Below are 27,098 nucleotides of genomic sequence, written 5' to 3' on the forward strand. Positions count from 1 at the left end.
ACCTCCCAACAAGCTTGGGCATGACATGACCATAACTGCAAGGCCACGTGGAGAAGATGAGAGAAGTGGCAGTAGATAAATTGCTCCCATTGAGAGCTGACTCAGACACTTCGGGCCAAATGGCCTGCTCCTCCGCTGTAACAATTCTGCAATTATCTGTCATATTGTTAGGGCTTGTAATTTACTAGTCCTAAATTCTGCGCAGTTTTAATTTGTATCTAGCATGCAAATATAGCAATTTCACAAGAATGCAAACACAAAATGCCGTTTTTGTGCAGCACAGCGACATAACTCAGACATCAACTTTTTATCTTTGTGTTCATCTGCCTCTCACCTGAAATTGCTTTACCATTTACGCATAAATTTGGTATTTTGATGGCAAAATCTGACCCATGGTATTCTGGAAATATGTCATGCATTCTGATAGTATTGGATACCGCCTGCATTGATGCTGTCGCAGTACGCTTCATTGTACTGTATAAACGTTATAGTTAAATTGGTTGCTTGACCATTAAGATCATTTACTAATATGAAACAAGATGTTACTATTCTCTTTAAATCGAATCACATTGTATGATAATTAAATGAGGAACATTATTCTACCTGTTTAGAAAATATTTTTAATCACTGACTGCATCCAACGATTGCATGATATTTAAAATGGAGCGCTGACTGGCAGTGTGGCTTTAATGAGCCAAATATATTTACCGTACAGGCTAAGTACCAGGAAAAAAAAGCCAAGCTCAACGCTGAGCTGCCACTGACTCGCACGCGTTCGCTCTCCCCCGGGATTGGGCTGGTTGATCAGCTTTTGAACGTCACTGCAACCAGATATATGGGTGCAGTTCTGTTTTACCGCAGCATGATGCGGTTGACAATATTTCAGTGCAATCTGCTTGAAGAAAAGATCAAAACGCTGCAAAGGCTGAGTGTTCAGTGAGTTTTTTTTTCGGGACAGAAAGGATTCAGAACCGGTTAGGTTCCCGTGACTACAGAAAAGCTTTCACCGCCTTTTCAGTGTGGTTCCAAGTCGGTGTTGTGTTTGTGTGTGGAAGCGCATGCATTTAATGAATCAACGCAGCACTTCTTTCTTTGCGTAGATTTAAGTCTGTCAGACAGCAAAGCAATGAACAGGACACCCTAAACACTACTGAAGGACCCATTCTAATAGTATTTGTCTAGCAATTGTTTTGAGCAAACATACAAAGAATGCATGTTGAAAGAGAGCAAACCTCAACATCTCAGTCCACTGATAAATGTCAGTCATTGACAGATAGAATACGGAGAAGATAGAAGATACACCAGACATCAACAAACCAACTATAGACATCTATGCTCTTTTGGAAGGACTGCTAAGGACAAGGTTAAGCGCGTACACAGTATAAAGGGCTCTTGTCTCTCCTAACCTGCTGTCTGCGTTACTGATTGTGAACCGTACCTGCCATTGCTGTTTAGTATCACAGTAGCTTCTTTGTACGTTGCTGATATGGCCAGCCAGCAAGATTCAGGCTTCTTTGAGATCAGCATCAAATCTTTGCTGAAATCGTGGAGCAATAGTAAGTAAACACCGACAATAGAATGTTCTTTCTATTGGACCCAATATTTTTATGGATTATGATTTTTGTTTATGTATGCTATTTGTGAATATGTGTGATTTTGTTATTTTCCGTTGCAATCTGAAATCAGAATGATGTGGATTTAAATATTTAATATTTGTAAAGGAATTAAGCAGTGTTTTGTCTTAATTGAATTCCCTAATCAATTTGCTTTTAGGCCCACATTGTGCAATCCAGAATAGCATTTCCTGCCTTTATTTAATTGTGTTTAGTCTCCATTGGGAAAAAAAAAATCCCTACATTTAAAAAAAGTGGAGGGTGGGACTCCGTGCTGCTTGGATTTATAATTGCCTTTTAGAACTGCGTAGTTCTGGTGGGCAGCAGACATACATAACGTTAATGTATCTTAACCATCATATTTGACTAACAGGCGGCCGAGCCACCCATTTCACGTGGCTGTGTTGTTTTTTTTGTCATTAAAAAATGATAACTTTAGGTAGAATTTATATATCCCATATATGTAGATAATATGTGCAATGATTTTATCTTGAATATTTGTTTATTTTGAACATATACGTGGTTGTTTTAGAATTAATTTATGTAATTTATCAGGTGTAGAAAAACAAGATAAAGAAATGTGGAGTTTTACATACGATGTTCACAGTTCAACACAGAATAATCGTGTAATGATAGACTTTATATATTGTATTATACAATTAATAAACAAAAATGTGAATTTGACAACTAATGCTGGAACATGTGACACTCAATGCATACAATCTCTAGACCCCGGATTTGGAATTGTTTGCTGTCTGTCAGACCTCTTTTATGCTTATGTGGTGTTGTACAATTGAAAACCATTGTGGTGACAATTTAGAATGGTCTAAACTGATGCTGTGAAAGATCAGTACAGTCAAAGATATTGATGTGAATGTGCTTTGCTGTTTACAGTACCTGTAACTATATTTTTAGAAAATTTAAGTATTTTTGTGCAAAACTTTGATCTTCTATTTTGCATTCTGCTGTCTATAAACTTGAGGTGATTCTAAAATCTGCTGCCTGTAGCTTTACTTGCAAGTCACGTTACCCTGTCAACCTTGTGCTCACTGACCTACATAGACTCCCAGTCAAGTACTGTCTTGATTTTATAATTCTCATCCATGTTTTCAAATTCCTCCATGGTTTTGCCCCTTTTTATCTATGTAATCTTGCCCAACCTCACAACCCCAAGATATGTGTTTAATTCTAGCCTCTTGTGTATTCTCAATCATATTTGCTCCACTATTAGGAAACATGATTTCAATTGTCTAGGCCCCTATCTCTGACGTTCCTTTTATACGCCACTCTGTCTGTCAACACTGTTTTCCTCCTTTAAGGTACTTCTTAAAACTTAACGCTTTGTCTAAGCATTTGGTTATTTGATCTAATATCACCTTACATAGCTCAGTGTCATATTTAATTGTATAGTGTGAAATAATGCCTCAGAGGTCGGTGTCAGTGTGATTTTGTTCAATTTTGGCAAGGAACCTTTTGAAGTTAAAAAGGGTGATCGAATAGCGCAACTGACCTGTGAATGTACTTGCACCAGATTCCCTTTATTTACAAACTTTATTCCACTCATAGAGTGCTCCTGGTACACAGTCAGAATCCGGAGTGCCAGAAGATTTGACACTCCTATTTTTATATGCAGATGAGGCTCCCTTATTGGACAGAGCAATTGTGAATACCGTATTGGACACAATATTTTTATGGTTTATGTATGCCATTTTTGAATATCAATGTGTTCTTGTTTTCCATTGCAATTTGAAATCAAAATAACTTGGATTTAAATATTTTAAATACCTCAGTCAAGGATTTCATACTCCAAGAGGCCAACCTCATGTGCCTCATTGAAGTCATTACATAGTGCTCTTGTGCAGTGCATTGGGATGATTCATTATGCCAAAGGCACTATATAAATGTAAGTTGTTGTGCATGCAAAAATGTATTTACATCACTGTATTTGATTTTGAATCCCATGTGGACAGTTTGTTGATATAATTCATAGCCATTAAAACAATAGCATAATTAAAAGGCAATTTTTCATTCAAAGGAGTAGACCATTAAGATCTAACATTACAGTCCATTCATTTTTATTCAGATTTGTGATTTGATTTTCTTGAGCAGACGAAAAAATAAATACTATTTTAGTTACATAGAATTACAGGCACAGGAACTGCCCATTTAGGAGACTTCTTCTGTCTTTCGTTATCTAATTTTCTTAAGCAGCATAACTTTCTATTCTTTATCTCTAATAAGCTTGGCTAGCTCCGTTTAAACACATCTATGTGATTTGCTACAGCCACTCCTTGTGGCAGGAAGTTCCACATTCTTACCACTCCCTGGCTAAGGAGATTCCCTCTGAATTCTCTATTTGATTTCTTGGTGACTACCTTATATTAATAGCTTGTAGTTTAGTTCTTCTCCACAAATGAGAACTCTCATTTTCTCTCCCCTGCCCTCTCTCTGTTTGTGCATATTCTTATCAAAATCTTTCATAATTTTAATGATCCATAATAGGTCATCCCTGAACCATCTGCTTTCAAGATCCAGCCTGTTCATTCTTTCCTGAAAGTGTAACATCAAAGTTCTGGTATCATCCTTGTGAATCTATTCTTCATCTTCTCTAGTGCCTATACCCTTGTCGTTATCTAATGATCAGGATTGTAAACAGTACTAAGGTTCAATTCAAGTTGAGTATAACCTCTGTTTTTCAAATCTAGCCCTCTTGAAATAATGAGTGCATGCTTTTTCAATGGCCTAATAGCCTTAAACGCTATTTGTACATTTGCAATCCCAGATATGAACCCAATTTAGATTTTTTTTCCAAGTAATATATAGTGCCCTTGGAGAGAATTTTCCCAGGCTCTTGTAGATGGCTTGTGGTGATGGGGGTAGGGGAGGTAGCTTCAAGGAATTTAGGGAAAGATGCATTGGGTCAATTTGGCATTGGCTGATTTTCTGTGGGATGAGTTGGGCCTGATGCTGCAAGCTGTGTATCTAAAGTGGGAAATCAATTAAGATAGTTAAAAAAAATGATTTTTCCATCTCAACAGTATTGCACAGGCCTCCCTTTACATCAGCACCCTATTGCTCAGGCAGCCAGCAGCCTTCAGTGTCACCTGTAAGCAGCAAGAATGGCAGGAGAGTGGAGTGCCATCATTATCAGAGAAGTGGCTGGCACTGCTAGAGACCCATCTGAGATAACAGTGTCCAGCCACCCCTACAACTCAGAGGAGGTGGGTGCACAGTGTGAGGTCAGAGCTACATGAAATTTTGAGGCTTTTTATTGTACACTGGCAAGGAAAGGCAAGACTGTTGCAAAAATGTCCACAATATGAAGATTGCCTGGAGATTATCCTGAAATTCCTGATTCAAAGCAAAAATTCACGTTTAAATAACACTTTTAATAACTCCTTTTACTGTAGTAAAATATCCCAATGCATTTCATGAGAGTATTATAAAGCAAAAGTTGACACCAAGCCAAATAGAGTAATATTAAGGCAAGTGGCCAAAAGCTTGGTCAATCAGGTGAATTCAAGAAAGGCCTCAAAAGAAGCAAGAAATGTAAAGAGGTGGTGAAATGTAGTGAGAGAATTCCAGAGTGTAGGGTCTATGCAGCTAAGGCATAGCCACCAATGGTGGAGAAATTAAAATCAGGAATGCTCAAGAAGGCCAGAATTAAATGAGAGCAGACACCTTTGAGGGTTTTGGGGGCTGGAAGTGTAGGAAAAGGCAAAACCGTGGAGGGATTTCAAAAACGATTTTAAATTTGAGGCATTATTTGAACAGCAGTCAATGTAGATTAGCAAGCTTGATGCATGTAAGCACATGGGCAGCAGTATTTTGGATGACCTCAAGTTTATGTTAAAGTCAAATGTATGCTACCTTTTTCCTGATCAATATAAAATATATTTTTTTTCCTGTTGTAGATTCCACTTTTTAAAAATGTATATAAATGTTGGTTTAGTTACATATTCTCTAATGAAGAACAAAATCAGAACTTTTAAAAAATAATAATTATTATTATTAAGGGGAACTAGATGGTGGATTTGATTGATGGGCACATCAGCTTCATCTGATGCATTAAAAGAGTCCTCTATCCTCTAGCTATGTGTGTTTTTTTTTCAAATTTGTCCAGGCAGATGGAACCCAGCTTATAATTGATGCTATCTACAGCTGAAAATGTACATTGTACAACACAAATTTGTGCAGCAGAATGCCTGATAAAGAAAATGCACGTGGTGCGATGACCATAATGCTGCATTGTTAGGGGAGAGGGAGTTTTACACAATGTCCTAGTTTTGTATTGAATAGGGAAGAGTTAGGGTGATTTTGCACTCGATGTGACAGTTTGATATTGGAATAGAATGGGTTATGCCTCTGTAAAGCAATTTGGGATTTCTTCTGCAATAAAAGTATGTAAATGCAAATTGTTGTTGATTGATGTTGACACCAAGTGACTAAATGAAAATTGTTTAATTTGCCATCATACCTTTTTTATTGCAAGAATACTGGTTAGAGGTGAAGATTCTTTGGTATCCACACGATGTAAAAGACCAGTATGAGGACAGATTTGTGATCAATGCTGGAGCAGGTGCCATCTTTGAGACCGAAAGTTCCAGTCACTTTTCCACAAGGAATATGAACAGATGTAGATTAATTGACGACTCTCCAATCATTTCCTGTTTATGCTCAATTCTTCATTGGACCTAGCACTAAAGTAAAGTTTCCATCCTGAGATGGACCCTGAGGATCTCATTTCATAACATGTTTTGAGATTGCGACACTTCAAATATCAGGGTAGTATTGTGGAAAATAAATTAGCACTATTGAGCTTTTAAGAACAAAGAACAACCCAGCACGGGAAACAGGCCCTTCGGCCCAACGAGCCCGCGCCGCCGCATCGCCCTACACCTATTCTACCCTGCATGTCTTTTGTGCTGATGCAACTGCACACTATGAAAAGTTACATTAATTTGGAGCAAAATGGATATTGTTCCTAAGAATTATCATCACCTCAAATTATAAAGTGGAATCCCAGGGTCAGATGATGAGTGCAGTAAATATTTGCCATGCTCAATAAAGCTGTGGTGGACTGAGTCAAAATCATATTGACAGAAACAATATAACCCAACAAAGGTAGAAAATATTGCATTGAAAGCAGCTGCAATTGGTTGTTTTGTTATGGCAATGACAAGATTTAGAAGTGGGTCAAGTGGGATAAAATGCACTGCATGTTTAATTTTTAAAAAGCTGTAGATGTGATTGGTAATATGATAATATATCAAGTTGCAGGTATCATCATTCTACTCTTCTCTACTTAAACACAAAATGATCTTGCAAACTACTTTTATTTGATCTTGCGTATCTTTTCACTGGTGTGAAAGTTCATGAGCATCATCATTTTTGACAAAGCAGTTTCTGCCAAGCTTGCGGCGCAGAAGTAGTTTGAATTGTATATTTGTTTTCCCCTGTAGGAGAATACTGACTTTAATAGAAAATATCACACACTAAACATTGTGAATGGTACGATCACATTTCTGAAATCCATTTGTTATTCTCAGTATAAAACTTGTCCAAGCACATTTCCAAACTTCATAAGATGACCATAAATTTCCTATTGTAGTTTCAACGAAATATGTCCTAAATTTCATCTCATTAATGGACAGCAAACTGGTTATAATAGCTGAGTACTTAACTTAGCATGTGGTTCTTTTGCTAAGCAGAGAATCTTCTAACAATAATAATCTAGCCAGTCATTGCTAAATCATACATCATATAAATTTAAACTTAAAATTGGATTTGACAACACAAAATGGTATTTAGATCTATGATCCATGGCTAACCACTTAAAATATGTAACTACTTTTTTTTTGGCTTCTCCCATTTTATCTTAGGGATTGATCTCCCTTCTCATCTCTACCTGTCAGCCACGCATTTTGTTTCCAATCCCACTGATTTAAGTCTCTTGGCACTATACCTTTCTATCTGATTTTAGGCCTTCTCCTTATTATTCCAGTTCAACCTCCATCACTCCCCTCACCAAATTTCCTCTCTGTCTCGCAACCATACAATTTCAATCTCTTTTTGGCTACTTCCTTTGCTGCTTCCACAATCTTTATTGACCTTCTTATGTGATTTTGTCTTGTCTCCTTACTCCACCTATCCATTTCTGTATTTGCATCTAATTAGTATCCAGTTGTTGTTCCCCTCTTCTTGATATTGCCCAAGTTTCTGTACTATGTAATTCAATTATGCAATTTCCATAATCTATTATTATGGTTTGATTTTGTCACCGAACAACTATATTTTGCATTCATGAAAATAAGTGTAGCTTTTATAATCAGACCAGGGATGGAATTTTATGAGATTTTTTCTTAGGGTCCAGCTAGTCTGAAAATGGGAGAGTTCCAGATCACACCCAATCTTATGCACTTTGTCGCTGAAAAGTAGCCAGTTTCTAGGCAGAGTGGGTAGAGCTTAACTCACTAGACATGCTTCAGAGGGAGGTGTTGTGCATGTGCAGACCTCTAATGTTGCACATGCACATTAAGAGTAGTAGAGATCTGACAGACAAAGAGAGGGAACTGTCAGGCCCCTGCTACTGCAGGAAGCCTCAACTAGCATCCTCAACCCCATAATCAAGATGGCCTGTGGTCCAAGAGGCAGCCCCCACCCCCTCCCCTTGCCACCCAGACCAATCGCTGCCCCGCCATGCAGATCAATTACGGCCCCGCTACCCAAACTGATTGCGGCCCCACTCCGCCCCCGCTGATTGCGGGCAGAGTGGTAACGGGGCCCCCTCCCCACATTGGTCCACTCCCTGGCCTGCCCTATCAGCCCCATACCCTGGCATTACCCCACAGGCCCTTCCCCCATAACCACCCCTGGCACTGCCCGGTGGGTGTTGCCCAGATGGCCAGCCTGGTATTGCCCAGGTGCCAGGCTGGCACTGCCCAAAGGCCTCCCCCGCCTTGCACATTAAGACTAGCAGAGATCTGCCAGACAAAGCGAGAGAGGGGGCTTCAGTGGCCTCCAGTTCCACCGATGAGGTCAACATGACTGTTCCCCGTTCATGGGGAGTAGGTGTTTTTGTCGCTGGAGATGACCTCTCTGAGCAAGGTCATAAAGGCAAGTGAGCCCGGATGATTGAGCGCTCACTAAACACATTGAAATGAACAATGAAATAAATTTAAATAAATGAACCAGCCTTTTGCCCATTTCTGGTGAGAGGCTTACCACGTCAGAAATCCGAGTGTCGTAAAATCGCAACAGGTGCAAAAACGGGTGTCAGCTTTACATGTGATTTTGCAACACTTTTCTGCCGCACAACAGGCGTAAAGCAGCCATAAAATTCCATCCTATTGAAAGTGCAGACCTGAAGTTTCCTCTTTGTATGCACTCAAGATTAAGTGTGGTGTATTTAAGTGCTGAACTCATGCCCAGTATTTTGGGACCTATTTGCACCCAGATTCATAGTATACCCAGGTGCAAAGATGCAGGAAAACTCCAGACCACCATATCTGAGATAGCCTGCTCAAGATTAACAATGATACAATTCAAAACTCATTGTGATATCAGGCCTTGGAGATGTTAAAGAATCCACCTGACATTATTATGCCACTGAAAGGTGAGAAATACCAAACTAAAAGACCAATGATTATAAGCTAAAATTAATAAATTTATCTTTGAATGTAAGAAAATAAGATATGGCAATATTTAAAACATAATTGGAATCCAGAAAGATGAAACAGTCTACTGTAATTTTTTACTATGCAATGTTACATTTCAGTGGCTCAAATAACCAATTGATGTCCCCAGTGTATATTTCAAACCAAAGACCCCTGGGGAAAGAACTGTCAGCCTGTTGAGATCAAAGACACAATTGATCAGTGACACAATGAGTGCAGCATTGAATGGCAAGACTGTCCAGTAGATACTTTTCTTCCATCAGTTCACTCAGGAGTAGTTAATACCTCAACCAAGCAAAACTTATTGCCTAGGTGGGGGGGGGGGTATTTTAACTGTTAGTGAGTTTCTAGCAGAAAATCACTGGCTTGCATTAGATTCACAGCTACATATGGTAGAATGAGATAAATTTCAGGCTTGCTTAACATGCTGAGAAGTAGTGGCAGGCTAGTAGACATTTCTATGATTCTTGGTTGTCTTCCAGGACTCTGGTAAAGGTGAGACTTGCAAGACTTGAGTAAGGGTGATAGCCATTCACTTGTTAATTCTTAAAGGTAATGGGTGATGTCTAATCAATCAGTGCCAAACTGCTTGGTTTAAATCTCAAGCATGGTTTGGTAGTTAACTGTCTTAGGCCCCTTCAAGAGTTTGTATAATTTACAGTGTGAAATGACCTGATTAGGGTAGCAACATTAAGCTTGCATAGCAAACAAATGGCTCATGCTACTACATATACATGAGTGGAATTTGCCCTTAATAGAAGACTGCCATCAAGCTATGGGCAAAGTAATTGCCTAGTGGTATTATTGCTAGACTATTAATCTAGAAACTCAGCTAATGTTCTGGGGCCCAAGTTGAAATCCCACCACAGTAGATGGTGAAATTTGAATTCAATAAAAAAAATCTGGCATGATGATCATGAACCTATTACTGATTGTTGGAAAAACCCACCTGGTTCACAAATGTCCTTTAGGAAGGAAATCTGCCATCCTTACCTGGTCTGGTCTACATGTGATTCTAGAGCCACAGCAATGTGGTTGACTCTGAACTGCCCTCGGGCAACAAGGGGTGGGCAATAAATGCTGGCAGCCAGCGACACCCATGCCCCTTGAATGAATAAAAAAAGCCATAATATACTTTCTGCCCATCACACAAATGAGTAATGTGGAATATGAAATTCAGTGCCAGTGTGATGCGAGGCTGCATGTTCCAAAGATTGGTGGATTGTATCAAACAGCATGTTTCTTCTCTTTGCAACTGACAAGGTACAGACTCTATCTAACCAGCCCATACTCACAAAATTCAATGCATGGTATCCAATATTAGATGTCATTCTGTGATTGGACAACATTTGCTAAATAATCCTCAATGTGCTAAAAATTCTGCTGACAGCCAATTTAAAACTGTCGATTGGGCTATAGTGTGGCGTAATGGCATGTACTGGAATCTATCATTTCTAAAAAAGCCTTGTTCTTTGTAGACAGAAAGAACATGTACAGAAGGGGCAGCCATTCACTGGTTCATTTTCAGGGTAATACCTTGACCATTCAAAATCAATTTGCCTGATTTAAATGCCAAACAATGTTTGGCAGTTAACTGTCAGTCACATTGGGTGCATTCTCCAAAGCAACTCCTCTACCAATCAGTGTCAACTTGCCAACTAATGAGCACTCTCTTCTCATACATGATAAATTTGTTATTTTCCCTTACATTATATATTTGCAAATTGTCCTGATGAATTCAAGACTAAAAAGGTTCAATGTCTCTTTTTTCAGTAATAAATATAAATCTTCCCTTCCAAATCATGGATACTGGAACTTGCTGAGAAATCAAGGACGGATTCTTGTCGAATTGTAGGGAATCTCAGCCATATCAGAATGTTGCTGAACCTTTTTTCAAAATGACCCACCGCATATGGTGCTATTCAAGCATTTAACAATTATGGGCATCCAAAAGCCATTGACCAGTCAGATGCAGAGAGCTCTTCTGTATTCAGCAATACCACCAGGGCAAAGGGAGGAAGGGAACAGCAGCAGACGGTACGACACCTTCCTAACTCCTCAGATTAAAGAGGCAGCCAGGCACAGGTGAGTTTTGGCAGAAAGGAAGTCACTGGATGGGGTTGGAGGGAGAGGGGGTTTGTCAGTAAGAGCAAAAGGACGACTCCTCTCCTCCCTTCAATCAGACACAAAGTGACTATGAATGATGGAATTCACAAATAAACATGCCAGGATTTGCTGCTTGTGCTCCCTACATGGTGGGCAGTGCCCACTGCTGGGTAAATATCAGCTGCAGCAGGGTTACACCTTAAGTGGGCATTAATTGCCCAATTAAGGGCCTTAACTGATCAGTGAGGCAGGAAGTTTGTTCAAGGCTGTCCTCTCCTTGGACTTAATTTGGATGGAGGTGGAAAGGTCAACTCCCACCGTATTAAATGCCACAGTGGAGAGCAAAGATTTCCACCCTAGAAGTAACCTACAAAACAATTGCATCATAAAATGCACTTAGTACAAATTTCTGTCGAGTTCTACCATAATAAATAAGCTAAATTAGTGCCCATTCACAATTACTAGGTAGAAAGCAGCATCTCAAGATTTTATTGGCAACTTTCTATGTTGTCTTGCATAATCCTGTAACAGAAGTCTCACTAAGTCTCATCACTTAGCCTTAGAGTGGTTTTCAAAAATTATATAAAACACAAAGGTGCTAGAGACCTTTTTTTAAATAGAAAGCAAGTCCATTAGCACTCAAATATCAAATTAGGAAGCCATGAAACATAGTATCCTGATTGGCAGATACCATACATTTATGAGGATAGTTACAGTCAGAATATCTATAGTCCAAAGATGTGCAGGTGAGGTGGACTGGTCATGCTAAATTTTTCCTTTGTGTCCAAGATGTGTAGGTTAGAGGGATTAAGGGGGTAAATGCATGGTGTTACTGGGATAGGGTGGGATGGACCTGGGTAAGATGATCTTTCAGCGAGTCGGTGCAGACTCAATGGGCAGAATGGCCTCCTTCTGCACTGTAGGGATTCTATGGTACAGGATTTCAGAGTTACGTATGTAGGCTGTACAAGCCAAAGACTGGTGGGTGGTATCAACAGCATTTTCCTTCCTCTGTTCGCAACAGGCAAGGTACAGACCATACCCAACCAGCCAGTACTTGCAAAACTCAAAACATGATTTTACCATTTTAATTCTAAGCGCTGAATCTGGGCACAACTTAGATCCGACTCGAAAAACTGCTCTTGGGTGCCCCCGTGTGCACTTAGTCTGAAAAAAAATCGAGAGTCTGAATTGTGCTGTGGGTGGGGCTTATTGCAACACTGCACATGCGCAGTGAGAAAAAAATTTGAAAAAACGTCCCCCTGTCACATCGCTCCTGGGCCGCAAAAAGTGAATAAAGCAGCCTGGGAGCAAAAAGCCAGAGTGATGGCCCCCACAGACATCACCTCATCATCTCACCCCCACTACATAACTATCCCCCTTTTCCACGCAGTTCCCACCCCCCCCGCTACCCAGACCCATCGCCCACCTCTGTTGTTACTGTACCAGCGTGATTGATCTTAATTACTCCAGTATTTGTTTTAATCTGGACTACGGCAAAGTTGCTATTTTAGGATTTTCCCCAGGGGTTTTTCAGAGTGGGGCTTGATTAGTTGATTGACCAGTAAGGTCAGGTGACTGGGTGGAGCTATGCTACGCAGAGAAATCAAGCTCACTTGCTGTTCGGAAGCTGCAGATAGAAGTAGCCCTTTTTCTCGCTGAAGTTTGGAGACTGGGCTCTGCCAGAGACTAGGTTTATTTTTCTAAAGTTCTTCTGTTTGAGGATGTATTCTTCTCTGGAGGTTACTGTTAGAGAGTCAGAGGCCAGGTATCTTTCTGTACCTGTCCAGACGGCTTAAAAGGCTGGATATATAGCACCAACATAAGCATATCTGTGTGTTGATTCTGAAGGTAGATTTATGTTTATGATGATACTGTTTACATTAGAACTGTAAAGATGGATAGCTGTTAGGAATTATACTTTGTCATGTTTAAGTATTTTAATTGATAGAAGTAAGAATGTTTTAATGAAAGCTTTCTAGTGAGTTAATTGAATCATACCTGGAGCAAAATACTGTATACTCACCATAATGCAAACACTAAAAAAAACAGTTTAGGCTAACTTCATAACATAACTTGGAGTTCCTGATCTAGTCCCTAACAACACACAAATGCAGGAAAAGGACTCGCAACATCCTCCCCTTTTTTGCATTCAAACAGTAAAAGAAGGGAAAGAGACAGATATAAGGCAAAGACCACGTACAATAAGAGTTATTGTTTCATGTGAGTCCAAAATCTAAGTCCAATGGTGCATTTCTTCTGAAAGGTTAGCTGGCTTAAGCTAATCCAGTTTTCCAGTAGTATTGATGGAGAAACTTGTGGAGATGAACCAGTTTTGTAATAGGCAATAGGAAGTTCAGATGTTTCAATAGGAAACAGTGTGTATGAGAGCAAGAAGGACCTGTTTCTCTTCTGAGGTTAAACACAGACTGAAGGATAGAGCCAAAAAACTGTATAATTAAAGCAATTCAAACAGGTCAAGCCTTGGTCATGTGACTAGGTGGTTTCAGGTCAAGCTATTCAACAAATGAGATCATTCGTTTAAACCCATTGTGTTTCAAACAGGTAACTGTGCAACCATTGGCACAACAGTGGAGTTGAGGAGGCTCTGACATTGTCCAAGACTGGCTGCCTGCAAATCCATTGTGTTGGCTTAACTGGAATGTTTATGCAATGCAAGGATTGTTACATTCCAGGATCTGCATAAGTTGGTCTTCATCCATTTTTAAACTGCTCAAGCTTCAAGAACCACCATCATGTGGTTAGCTGTCACAGTTTTATTAGTCCAGCCATTTGTGCTTTTGTAAAATAAAATCTCAAATTAAAAAAGGGAAGATGGAAGAGAAACAAATTTCTTTTAGTTTTTTTCTTTGTGCTTTCTTGGAAAAACAAAGGCGAGAGACATAAATATTGGTATTCAAAGGAACCTGAATCACGGAATAAAGTTAACATTTAGGTACAGGAAGCAATTTGTAAAGCAAATGATATTACAAAGGGATTGGAATGTAAGTGTGAAGAATTCTTACTGCAAATATACAATGTGTTGGTGAAACTACACCCGGAGTACTGTGTACAGTTTTAATCCCCTTCCTTAAAATAGGATATACCAGTCTCAGAGACAGTACAATGAAAGATCACTAGGAGTAGTCTTTTACAGCCCATCCAACCTGCACTGCCATCCAATATGATAATGCAGCTTCCAAACAGCAACTGATCTTTGCTTCAACTTATCTGGCTCCCAACAATACACATTAAACTAATTGGTTTTCTATTTTCTGCCTTTTTCCCTTTTTGAACATAGATGTTACATTAGCCTTTTTCCAATCCACTGGAACTTTTCCAGAATCCAGGGAATTTTAGAATATTATGACCACTGACTCCACTATCTCTGCTGCTACTTCCTTTAAGACCCTAGGATGTAGGCCATCAAGCCCTGGGTACTTGTCTACTTTTAATCCCAACAGTTTGCTCAATACCTTATCTTTCTGTAGCTTCTTTGTGTCCTGTTCACATCTTATATTCCTTCCTAGCTTTGTATCACCTTCACGTGCAGATACATTACTCTGTCCTGTCGTCAAAGTCATAAATATAGATTGTAAATAGCAGGGCCCCAGCAGTGATCCTTGGGGCACTGCACTAGTCACTTAACCCTGTCTGTTAACTGATCCTCTATTCATATTAATACACTATCCCCAATGAGTCCTTATCTTAGAATAATAGAATCCTATAATCATCACAGTGCAGAAGGAAGCCGTTCGGCTCAACAAGCCTGCACCAATAATAATTGCACCAATAATAATCCCACCCAGGTCCTATCCCTGCAACCCCACCCATTTACCCTATTCGTCCCCTTGACACTAAGGCACAATTTTTTTAGCTTGGCAATCCACCTAACTTGCATACCTTTGAATGCATATTAATCTGTGTGACACCTTATTGAATGTTCTTTTGGAAACCCAATAAATTACATTTACTGGTTCCCTTTCCTACCCTACTAGTTACATCCTCAAAAGGCAGGAATAAATTTATGCATGAATCACAGAACTTCAGCATGCAGATACAGCAACCATTAGGAAGGCAAATGAAATGATATCTTTTATTGCAAGGAGAAAGGAGCATAGAAGTAGCACCAGGGAATTAGGTTCAATTCTGCCCTTGGACTGTATGTCTGTCTGTGTGGCATTTGCACATTCTCCCCACATCTGTGTGGATTTCCTCTGGATGCTCTGGTTTCCTCCCACACTCCAAAGAGGTACAGGTTTGTTTTTGTTTTTGTGTGAGCTGTAAGGGCTTTGGCTCACAGGGCCAAAGCGAAAAGGGTGATGCAAGGTAAGTTATAAGTTTTTATTATTTTTTTTCCTCTGGGTTTCTATAAAGGGCAAGTATGAGTGTGAGGCCAGTATGTTGTTGCCGATGCAATATGTGGGAGGTCTTGGAGGCTCCTGGTCTCCCAGACATCCATACCTGTGCTCAGTGTGTGGAGCTGCAGTCCCTACGGGACCTGGTAAAGGAACTGGAACTGCAGCTTGAGGACATTCATCTCATTAGAGAGAATGAGGAGATAATTGATAGGAGCTATCAGCAAGTGGTCACACCAGGGCAACGGGAAGAAGGCACGTGGGTAACTATTAGGAAGGGGAAACCTCAGGTGATGGAGAGCACGCCGGTGGATGTCCCCCTTCAACATAAGTACTCCTGCCTGAGTACCACTGGGGGGGACAGCTCATCTGGAGGAGGAAGCAGCGGCCAGCTCTCTGGAGCTGAGCCAGTACTTCAAAAAACTAAGAAAGAGAGCAGCAAGGCAGTAGTACTACTAGGGGACTCCATAGTGAGGGGATCAGACAGGCGTTTTTGCGGACGCAGACGGGAGTCGCGGATGGTGGTTTGTCTCCCTGGAGCTGGGATCCGGGATGTCTCTGGACGCGTCCCAGACATCCTGAAAGGGGAGGGTGACGAACCGCAGGTTGTGGTTCATATAGGTAGTGCTGACATAGGCAGGAAGAGGGAAACAGTCATGAAAAGGGATTATAGGGAACCGGGTAGGCAGCTGAGAAAGAGGAATGCGAAGGTGGTAATCTCAGGATTGCTGCCTGCGCTGCGGGAGAATGAGAACAGGAATGGAATGAGGTGGAGGGTGAATGCGTGGCTGAGGGACTGGAGCAGGGGGCAGGGATTCCGGTTCCTGGATCATTGGGACCTCTTTAGGGGCAGGTGTGACCTGTACAGTAAAGACGGGTGGCACTTGAATCCCAGGGGGACCAATATCTTGGCGGGAAGACTGGCTAGGGCTACTGGGGGGACTTTAAACTAGAAAGGTTGAGGGGAGGGAATAGAGATGAGGAGACTGAGACCGAGGAGGTTAGCTCCCGGGTAAGGAAGGACTGTAGACAGTATGAGAGGGAGGTTAGACGGGTGGTGGAGAAGAGAAATGTCCAGACTGAGGGGCTGAGGTGTGACTATTTTAACGCCAGGAGTGTAGTAAATAAGGTAGATGAGCTTAGGGCGTGGATTGCTGCTTGGGAATGTGATGTGGTGGCCATTACAGAGACTTGGATATCTCAGGGACAGGACTGGGTACTTCAGGTGCCAGGATTCAGATGCTTCAGGAAGGACAGGGTTGGGGGCAAAAGAGGTGGTGGAGTGGCACTGTTGATCAGGGACAGTGTCATGGCTGCAGAGAAGGAGGATGCCGTGGAGGGACTGTCTACAGAGTCTCTGTGGGTGGAAGTTCGGAACAGCAAAGGGTCGATAACTTTGCTGGGTGTTTTCTATAGGCCGCCCAATAGTGACAGGGAAGTTGAGGTGAAGATAGGGAAACAGATCCTAGAGAGATGTAGTAATAACAGAGTTGTCATGATGGAAGACTTTAATTTCCCAAACATTGACTGGAATATCCCAAGGGTAAGGGGTTTGGATAGGGAGGAGTTTGTTAGGTGTGTTCAGGAGGGTTTCCTGACACAGTACGTGGATAAGCCTACGAGAGGAGAGGCTGTACTTGACCTGGTGCTGGCTAATGAACCAGGACAGGTGTCGGATCTCTCGGTAGGGGAGCATCTTCGGGATGGAGATCATAATTCTATCTCCTTCACAATAGCATTTGAAAGAGATAGGATCAGGCAGGCTAGGAAGGTGTTTGTCTGGAGTAAGGGGAAATATGAAGCCATCAGGCAGATAATTGGGCAAATAAACTGGAAGGAGGAGTTCTTGGGGAAAAGTACATAAGGAAGGTGGCGGAACGTTCTGATGAGACAAGGAGGTTTTGGAAGGGCGTGGGAACCGTGGTGCACGAAGGTTGTGGTGAACCTAGTCAGGAAGAAAGGAAAGGTGTATAAAAGGTTCAGAGAGCTAGGAGATGTTAAGGATATAGAGGAGTATAAGGCTTGTAGAAAGGCGCTTAAAAAGGAAATTAGGAGAGCCAGAAGGGGTCATGAGAAGGCCTTGGCAGGTAAGATTAAGGAGAATCTGAAGGCCTTCTACAAATATATGAAAAGTAAAAGGATGAGAAGAGAAGGGATAGGACCTAGTGGGGTGCCCCAGGGGTCGGTGCTGGGGCCTCAGCTATTTACCATTTATATAGATGATCTGGAGGAGGGAACCGAGTGCAGGGTGTCGAAATTTGCTGATGACACCAAGATTGGGGGAACAGCAAATTGTGTGGAGGGTGTGGAGAGTCTGCAGAAGGATCTAGATAGGCTGGGCAAATGGGCCAGGAAATGGCACATGGAATTTAATGTTGGCAAGTGTGAGGTGGTCCACTTTGGTAGGAAAAATGGTAGGAAGGACTATTACTTACGAGGCGAAAAACTGCAGCAGGCGACGGTGCAGAGGGACCTTGGAGTCCTTGTGCATGAGTCGCAAAAACCCAGCTTGCAGGTGCAGCAGGTGGTCAGGAAGGCGAATGGGATGCTGGCCTTCATAGCGAGGGGGATTGAATATAAAAGTAGGGAGGTCTTGCTGCAGCTGTATAGGGCATTGGTGAGGCCGCAGCTGGAGTACTGTGTGCAGTTTTGGGCGCCGCACCTGCGCAAGGATATTTTGGCCCTGGAGGGAGTGCAGAGGAGGTTTACTAGGCTGATACCGGAGTTGAGGGGATTGAGCTATGAGGAGAGGCTGAATAAACTAGGCTTGTACTCGTTAGAGTTTAGAAGAATGAGGGGAGATCTCATTGAGACGTATAAGATGATGAATAGGATGGATAGGATAGAGGTGGAGAGACTCTTCCCGCTCAAAAAAGACAGTAGGACTAGGGGGCACAGCCTCAAGATAAAGGGGAGGCGGTTTAGAACGGAGTTGAGGAGGAACTTCTTCACTCAAAGGGTGGTGAATCTCTGGAATTCTCTGCCCGTTGAAGTGGTGGAGGCTGCCTCGCTAAATATTTTTAAGAAGCGGGTTGATGGGTTCTTGATAAGAGAGGGGATTAAGGGTTATGGGGAGAGGGCGGGAAAGTGGAACTGAGCCACGACAGATCAGCCATGATCTTATTGAATGGCGGGGCAGGCTCGAAGGGCTTGATGGCCTACTCCTGCTCCTATTTCTTATGTTCTTATGTTCTTATTATGTTCTATAAAAGGTGAAGGGGGAAAAGTCTGTGTGGAACCGGAAGAAATGGCAGACGTACTTAATGAGTACTTTGCCTCGGTATTCACAGTGGAAAGTGATCTGGGAGATTGTACTACAGGTTTGCGGCAGTCTGAAAAGATTGAGTATGTGGATGTTAAGGAAGAGGATGTGTCAGAACTTTTAAACTCTATCAAGATAGACAAGTCGCCGGGACCGGATGGGATGTACCCCAGGTTACTGTGGGAGGTGAGGGAAGTGATTGCAGAGCCCCTGGCAATGATCTTTGCGTCGTCGATGGAGACAGGAGAGGTTCCGGAGGATTGGAGGATTGCAGATATGGTTCCTATTTTCAAGAAAGGGAACAGGGATAGCCCGGGAAATTACCGACTGGTGAGTCTGACCTCAGTGGTTGGTAAGTTGATGGAGAGGATTCTGAGGGACAGGATTTATGAGCATTTGGAGAAGTTTAGATTGATCAGAAATAGTCAACGTGGTTTTGTCAAGGGCAGATCGTGCCTTACGAGCCTAGTTGAGTTCTTTGAGAATGTGACTGAACACATTGACAAAGGAAGAGCGGTAGACGTGGTTTACATGGACTTCAGCAAGGCATTTGATAAGGTCCCCCATGCAAGATTTCTTGAGAAAGTGAGAGGGCATGGGATCCAAGGGGCTTAGCCTTGTGGATCCACAACTGGCTTGCCTGCAGAAGGCAGAGAGTGGTTGTGGATGGGTCTTTTTCTGCATGGAGGTCGGTCACCAGTGGAGTGCCCCAGGGATCTGTTCTAGGACCCTTGCTGTTTGTCATTTTCATAAATGACCTGGATGAGGAAGTGGAGGAATGGGTTAGTAAGTTTGCTGATGATACGAAGGTTGGTGGTGTTGTGGATGGTCTGGAGGGATGTCAGAAGTTGCAGCGGGACATAGATAGGACGCAAGACTGGGCGGAGAAGTGGCAGATGGACTTCAACGCAGATAAATGTGTAGTGGTCCATTTTGGCAGGACCAGTGGGATGAAGGAATACAATATCAAGGGTAGGAGTTTTAGCTGTGTTGAAGAGCAGAAGGACCTTGGGGTCCGGGTCCATAGGACTCTTAAATCGGCCTCGCAGGTGGAGGATGTGGTCAAGAAGGCATATGGTGTACTGGCCTTCATTAATTGAGGGATTGAGTTTAGGAGTCAGGAGGTAATGCTGCAACTTTATAAGACCCTTGTCAGACCTCACTTGGAGTACTGTGCGCAGTTCTGGTCGCCTCACTATAGGAAGGATGTGGAAGCTATTGAGAGGGTGCAGAGGAGATTTACAAGGATGTTGCCTGGATTGGGAGGCATGCCTTATGAGGATAGGTTGAGGGAGCTGGGACTCTTCTCCCTGGAGAGACGAAGGTTGAGAGGCGACCTGATAGAGGTTTATAAGATGTTGAGAGGAATAGATAGGGTGGATTCTCAGAGGCTATTTCCCTGGGCTGAAATGGTCGCTATGAGAGGACACAGATTTAAAGTGCAGGGAAGCAAGTACAGAGGAGATGTTGGGGTAAGTTTTTCACTCAGAGGGTGGTGAGTAAATGGAATCGGCTGCCGTCGGTGGTGGTGGAGGCAAACTCGCTGGGGTCTTTTAAAAGACTTCTGGATGAGTATATGGGATCTAATGGGATTGGGGGTTATAGATAGGTCTATGGCTTATAGAAGTGATCAGCGCAACTTGTGGGCCGAAGGGCCTGTTTGTGCTGTAGTGTTCTATGTTCTGTGTGCGGGTTAGGATGAATGGCCTTGCTGAGTTGTTCCTTAGTGCCCCAAGGTGTGTAGGTTAGGGGGGATTAGCAAGTTAAATACATTGGGTTACAGCGAGAGGACCTGGATAAAATGCTCTGTTGTGAGTCGGTCCAGAATCAAAGGGCCGAATGGCCTCTTTCTTTACTACTGGGATTCTATGATTCTGTGAAGTCTGCTGCAACTGTTCAGGGAATTAGTGAGATTACACCCAAAGTATTGCATAAAATGTTGGAAGACATATTCTTACATTGGAGGCAGTTATTAGAGGTTCACTAGGTTGATTTCAGGGATGTCTTATGAGGATCGTTTTAAGCAGGTTGGGTGTGCAGTTATGGGCTTTTAGAAGAAAATGAGGCAATCTTGTTGAAACATCTAAGATTCTAAGCAGGCTTGACAGAATGGGTGCTGAGAGAATGTTCATGGGGGAATCTAGAACTAGAGGCACAGTTTCAAAATAGGTCTCACATGTAAGATGGAAATGAGGAGGAATTTTTTCTCTAAGAGTAGTTATTCAGATTTCTCTATCCAAGAGAACAGTAGAGGCTGGATCATTCAAGCTGAATTAGACAGATTTTTGATTTATAAGGAAGTCTAGGGTTTTAAGAGGCAGGTAGGAAAATGAAGTTGAGTAACAATCAAATCAGGATGATCTTATCAAGAGGTGAGCAGGCTTGAGGGACCAAATGGCCTATTCTTGTTTCTATGTCTTATGTTTCTCTGACACTTGAAGTGAAATGTCACAAAGCAGGGAATAGAAATATAGAAAGATTTCAGAAAGTGTGTTAACCAGGGTTCAGGATAAACACATTCCTCTTAAATTGAAGGACAAGGCTGGCAGAAGTAGGGAACCCTGGATGACTCGGGATATTGAGGCCCTGGTCAAGAAGAAAAAAGAGGCACATGATATGCACCGGCAGCTGGGATCAAGTGAATCCCTTGAAGAGTATAGGGAGCGTAGGAGTAGAGTTAAGAGAGAAATCAGGAAGGCAAAGAAGGGGACGCAAAATTGTTTTAGCAGATAAGACAATGGAGAATCCAAATAGCTTCTACAAATACGTAAAGGGCAAAGTGTTAGAAGGGAGACAGTACGGCCTCTTAAGGAACAACAAGGATCTTTGTTGCATCTCTTGTGGACCTGTGTGCAGATCCACAAGAGATGCATGAGACCCTAAATGAATATTTCTTATCAGTATTTACTGTTGAGAAAAACGTGGATGTTAGGGAACTTGGGGAAATAAATAGCGATGTCTTGAGGAGTGTACAGATTACAGAGAAGGAGGTGCTGGAAGTCTTAAAGCGCATTAAGGTAGATAAATCCCAGGGACCTGATTAAGTGTATCCCAAGACATTGTGGGAGGCTAGGGAGGAAATTGCAGGTCCCCTAGCCGAGATACTTGAATCATTGATTGTCACGGGTGAGGTGCCTGAAGATTGGAGAGTAGCAAATGTTGTGCCTTTGTTTAAAAAGTGCTGCAGAGAAAAGCCTGGGAACTACAGACCAGTGAGCCTCATATCTGTGGTGGGTAAATTGTTGGAGAGACAGGATCTACAGGGAGTTATAGTCGCAAGTACTGATTAAGGACTGTCAGCGTTGCTTTGTAAGTGAAAAATCATGTCTCACAAATTTGACTGATTTTGTTTGAAGGGATAACCAAAAAGGTAGATGAGGGCAATGCAGTTGATGTTGTTTATATGGACTTTAGCAAGGCTTTTGACTACATGGTAGGTTGTTGCATAAAGTTAAATCTCACGGGATCCAGGGCGAGGTATCTAAATAGATACAAAATTGGCTTCTTTCCAAAAGCCAAAGGGTGGTTGTAGAGAATTGTTTTTCAAACTGGAGGCCTGTGACCAGCACGTGATCAGTGCTGGGCCCACTGTTATTTGTCATTTATATTAATGATTTGGATGAGAATATAGGAGGCATGGTTAGTAAGTTTACAGATAACACTAAGATTGATGGCATAGTGGACAGTGAAGAAAGTTATCTCCAATTGCAGCGGGATTTTGATCAATTGGGCCAGTGAGCTGACGAATGGCAGGCGGAGTTTAATTTAGACAAATGCAAGGTGATGCATTTGGGTAGATTGAACCAGGGCAGGACTTACTCAGTTAATGAGAGGACACTGGGGAGAGTTACAGAACAAAGAGATCTAGGGGTACATGTTCATAACTCCTTGATACTGGAGTCACAGGTGGACAGAGTGGTGAAGAAAGCATTCGGCATGCTTGGTTGCATCGGTCAGAACATTGAATATAGGAGTTGGGATGTCTTGTTAAAGTTGTACAAGACGTTGGTAAGACCACACTTGGAATACTGTGTGCAATTCTGATCACCCTATTATAGAAAGGATATTATTGAACTAGTGCAGAAAAGATTTGCTAGGATGCTACCAGGACTTGATGGATTGAGTTATAAGGAGAGGTTGGATAGATTGGGACTTTTTTCTCTGGAGCATAGGAGGCTGAGAGGTGATCTTATAGGGATCTATAAAATAATGAGGGGCAGAGATCAGCTAGATAGTCAATATCTTTTCCCAGTGGTAGGGGAGTCTAAAACTAGAGGGCATAGGTTTAAGTTGAGAGGGAAGAGATACAAGAGTGTCCAGAGGGGCAGTTTTTTCACACAGAGGGTGATGAGTATCTAATGTTGTTGTTCGTCCATCATCATCAATGAGGACTTTGGCACCATTAGTCATTTTGAGGCTGGTTGCGGTGTGCCTGAAGATGACTGATCAGGCCAATTCGGGCGTGGAATGTCCTGGCACATATTGGATAGACTTGTGTAGTCACTGTAGTTGTTGCGCTGGTGGCTCTGGATTTGCGCAGCTCAGACTTAAGTTGTGCTTCAGCAATACACCTTGCTTCGTAAGCTTGACAGCCTTAGCGGTTGAGGCAGAGCCAGGTAAGGCGGTTTTGTGCCAGCGTTTCCCAGGTGATCGTGTCAATGTCAAGCGACATCAGGGAGGCCTTGAGTGTGTTTGAAATGTTTCTCCTGCCCTCCATGTGAGCGTCTTCCAGCAGAGAGTTCCCCAAAAAGAAGCTGCTTGGGAATGCGCTCGTCTGACATACGGATGACATGACATGCCCACTGGGCCTGCGCTCTTATCAGCAATGTGTGGACTGATGGTAAACTTCCTCTAGAGAGAACTTCAGTGTCTGGTACTTTGTCTTGCCATCGGATGCGTAATATTCTGTGAAGACAAGTCATGTGGAAATGATTGAGCTTCTTGCATGTTTTCGATACACAGTCCTCGTTTCACAGACTTACAGGAGGGTAGTGAGTACCAAGGCGCTGTAGACTTTCAGTTTTGTTGCTGGGCTGATTCCTCAACATTCCCATACAGTGGAGCGCAATCTACCAAAAGCAGAACTTGCCTTTGCTATTCTGCAGTTAACTTCTGTATCAATAGTCACTGCTTGGGAGAGGGTGCTGCCAAGGTAAGTGAACTGGTCCACTGCCTGTAGTTTCTGCCCTTTGATTGTGATTACGTGTTCTGTGTACAGTGCATGAGGAGCAGGTTGTGCATGACTTCGGTCTTTTTAATGTTGATGGTGAGTCCAAAGTTGTCACAAGCTGTGGAAAATTTGTCCATACTGACTTGCATCTCTGGCTCTGAGCCAGCATACAGGGCGCAGTCATCAGCAAAGAGGAAGTTTCTCAGAAAAGTCTTTTTCACTTTGGTAATAGCTTGAAGTCTCCTCAGGATGAAGAGCTTCCCATCCACTCTGTACTTGAGGCTGATTCCAGCAACACTGTCCTGGAAGGCATCATTCAGCATGGCAGTAAACATAAGAACATAAGAACATAAGAAATAGGAGCAGGAGTAGGCCAACTAGCCCTTCGAGCCTGCCCTGCCATTCAATAAGATCATGGCTGATCTGTCGTGGCTCAGTTCCACATTCCCGCCCTCTCCCCATAACCCTTAATCCCCTCGCTTATCAAAAACCCATCAACCCGCACACATCCCTGTTTGACGCCATTGCTCACTGCGAATGCTCAGAGGATTCTCCGCCATCCAGTACTCTGGCCATCATGCCATTATGGAACTGGCGTACCACCTGAATGAACTTGGGGGGGGGGGTAGCTGAACTTTGACATGATCCTCCACAGGCCTTGTCAGCTTACAGTGTCGAAGGCTTTTGCGAGGTCAACAAATGGTTATGTAGAGCTTGCGATTCTGCTCCTGACACTTCTCCTGAAGTTGGCGCGCAACAAAAATCATGTCAGTAGTCACACGACCTTTGCGGAAGCTACATTGTAACTCTGGAAGCAGGCCCAGCTCCAGATGAGTGACAGATGATTTACCAGGACTCTTGCAAGGGTTTTTCCTGTGATGGAGAGCAGCGAGATACCTCGGTGGTTAAAAAGAACAAACAAAAGAACAACCCAGCACGGGAAACAGGCCCTTCGGCCCAACGAGCCCGCGCCGCCACATCGCCCTACACCTATTCTACCCTGCATGTCTACGAATGGGACCCTACTCAGTCAGATTCAGGGAAGAAATAGTGTCAATTTGGTGGAAACCAATTAGCCTAAGAGCACATCTTTGGGGTGTGGGAGGAAACCGGAGCGCCCGGAGGAAACCCACGCAACCACAGGGAGAATGCGCAAACTCCCACAGACACAGGCCCAAATCCATGTATCTGCACAGCTAGCAGTGCTAGTCACTGAGCTGTTGTGGTTGTCGCATACTTGCCAATTATCCTTCCTCTTGTGGAGGTGTATGATGGAAGCATCTTTAAGTTCCTGAGGAATGGATCCTTGCTTCCAAAAGGACTGGAACAACTCGGTGAGCTTCTGGATAAGTGCAGGACCAGCCCCTATATAGATCTCTGCGGCTGTGGCATCTGCCCCTGGGCTTTGCCACTGAATAGCTGTCTGACAGCTTTCGTGACTTCGGCTACTACCGGTGGGTCATCCATGGCGCTGTTGATATCAACTTGGGGAATCCTATCTATTGCCTCATCGTTAATAGATGACGGTCGGTTGAGGACGGCTTCAAAGTGTTCAGCCCATCTCTGCAGGATCTGAGCCCTCTCTGTAATGAGAGTTGTACCATCTGTACTCAGAAGGGGGGAACTCCCGAGAGATTGAGGTCTGTAGAGAGATTTGAGGGCTTCATAGAACCGTTTTAAGTCATTTCTGTCAGCGTATCTCTGTATTTCATCTGCCTTGGCGCTCAGCCAGGCATCTGCATTTTACGCAGTTTATTGTGGACTGTCCTGCGAGCTCTGGTAAAAGCATTTTTCTTGACAGCTGATGATGGGTTGTTCTGACAGGCCCGATGAAGATGGTGCTTTTCAACAAGTAGAGCCTGTATTTGCTCATCATTCTCATCGAACCAATCATGCTGTTTGCGGGTGGAGGGCCCAAGCATCTTCAGCGCAGATGTATGGATAGCATCCCTGAAGCGTTCCCAGTCTTCAGTGCTGCTTGCAAGGTGTAAGTCAGCAAGCTTGATTTCTAAGTCTTCAGCCAGTGCTGAAGCTATGCTGGGGTTCTTTAGCTTGGCTGCATCGATTCTTTTCATAACCTTGCTTTCTTGTGGTCGCCTCTTGGATCTGATGTGGAGCCTCATTTTGGAGACAATGAGCCTGTGATCTGTCCAACAGTCAGCACCACACATGGCCTTGGTTACTCTGACATCCTGCCTGTCTTTTCTCCTGACAATGACATAGTTGATAAGATGCCAAAGCTTAGAGCAAGGGTGCATCCAGGAGGTCTAGTTACGGGTTGGCAGATGGAAGGTTGTGTTGGTGATCGGGAGGTCATGTGCTGCAAAGGTCTTCATTACGAGTAGGCCATTACTGTTACACTTGCCCACTCCATGCCTCCCAATGACTCCCTGCCAGATTGCAGAGTCACACCCTACTCTTGCATTGAAATCGCCAAGCAAGATCAGCTTGTCGGTACGGCTGACTGCTGATAGTAGGGCGTCTAGTTCTTTGCAGAACTTGTCTTTCACCTCATCCGGGTTGTTCATTGTGGCGGCATAGGCGCTGATCAGCCTGGCTTGACTTCTGTAGCGGAAGCTGTAATGTCATAAGCTGGTCGTTCACACCCTTGGGTAGCCTATCAAGTTTCCAAACAACGTGACTCCTGATGGTGAATCCAACTTCAGCATCATGGTGCTCATCGCTGCCACGACTGCTGCAGAAAAAAGTGTATTCACCTCCAGTTTCAGTCAACTGACATACGTTGGCAAGATGAGTTTCGCTCAGGGCTGCAATGTCAATGTTGTATCTTGTAAGCTGTCTGGCAACTAAGGCTGTTCTTCTCTCTGGTCTGTCTACTGTAGGGTTGTCCAAAAGTGTGCGCACGTTCCAAGTGCCAATGGTGAGCAGTGTCACCTTGTGTTTTATTTTGTT

General features: G+C 43.0%; 1 protein-coding gene across 5 annotated transcripts in view; it reads left to right on the top strand.

The window, feature by feature from the left end:
• Positions 1 to 27,098, top strand: part of fryb (furry homolog b (Drosophila)) — a 360,066-nt gene that overhangs the window by 37,560 nt on the left and 295,408 nt on the right. The window contains exon 1 of one of the 5 annotated variants that reach the window (XM_080197441.1): positions 845 to 1,556. The exons of the other annotated variants lie outside the window; for them this stretch is intronic. Within the exon in view, the coding sequence (XP_080053567.1) occupies positions 1,487 to 1,556 (70 nt within the window). The 5' untranslated portion in view covers positions 845 to 1,486. Of the gene's footprint in view, positions 1 to 844; positions 1,557 to 27,098 lie in introns of those variants that run through there. 5 annotated transcript variants of the gene reach the window in all.

The sequence above is a fragment of the Carcharhinus amblyrhynchos genome, chromosome 10, assembly GCF_965287045.1.
Source record: "Carcharhinus amblyrhynchos chromosome 10, sCarAmb.v2.hapA, whole genome shotgun sequence".
NCBI lineage: Eukaryota > Metazoa > Chordata > Chondrichthyes > Carcharhiniformes > Carcharhinidae > Carcharhinus > Carcharhinus amblyrhynchos.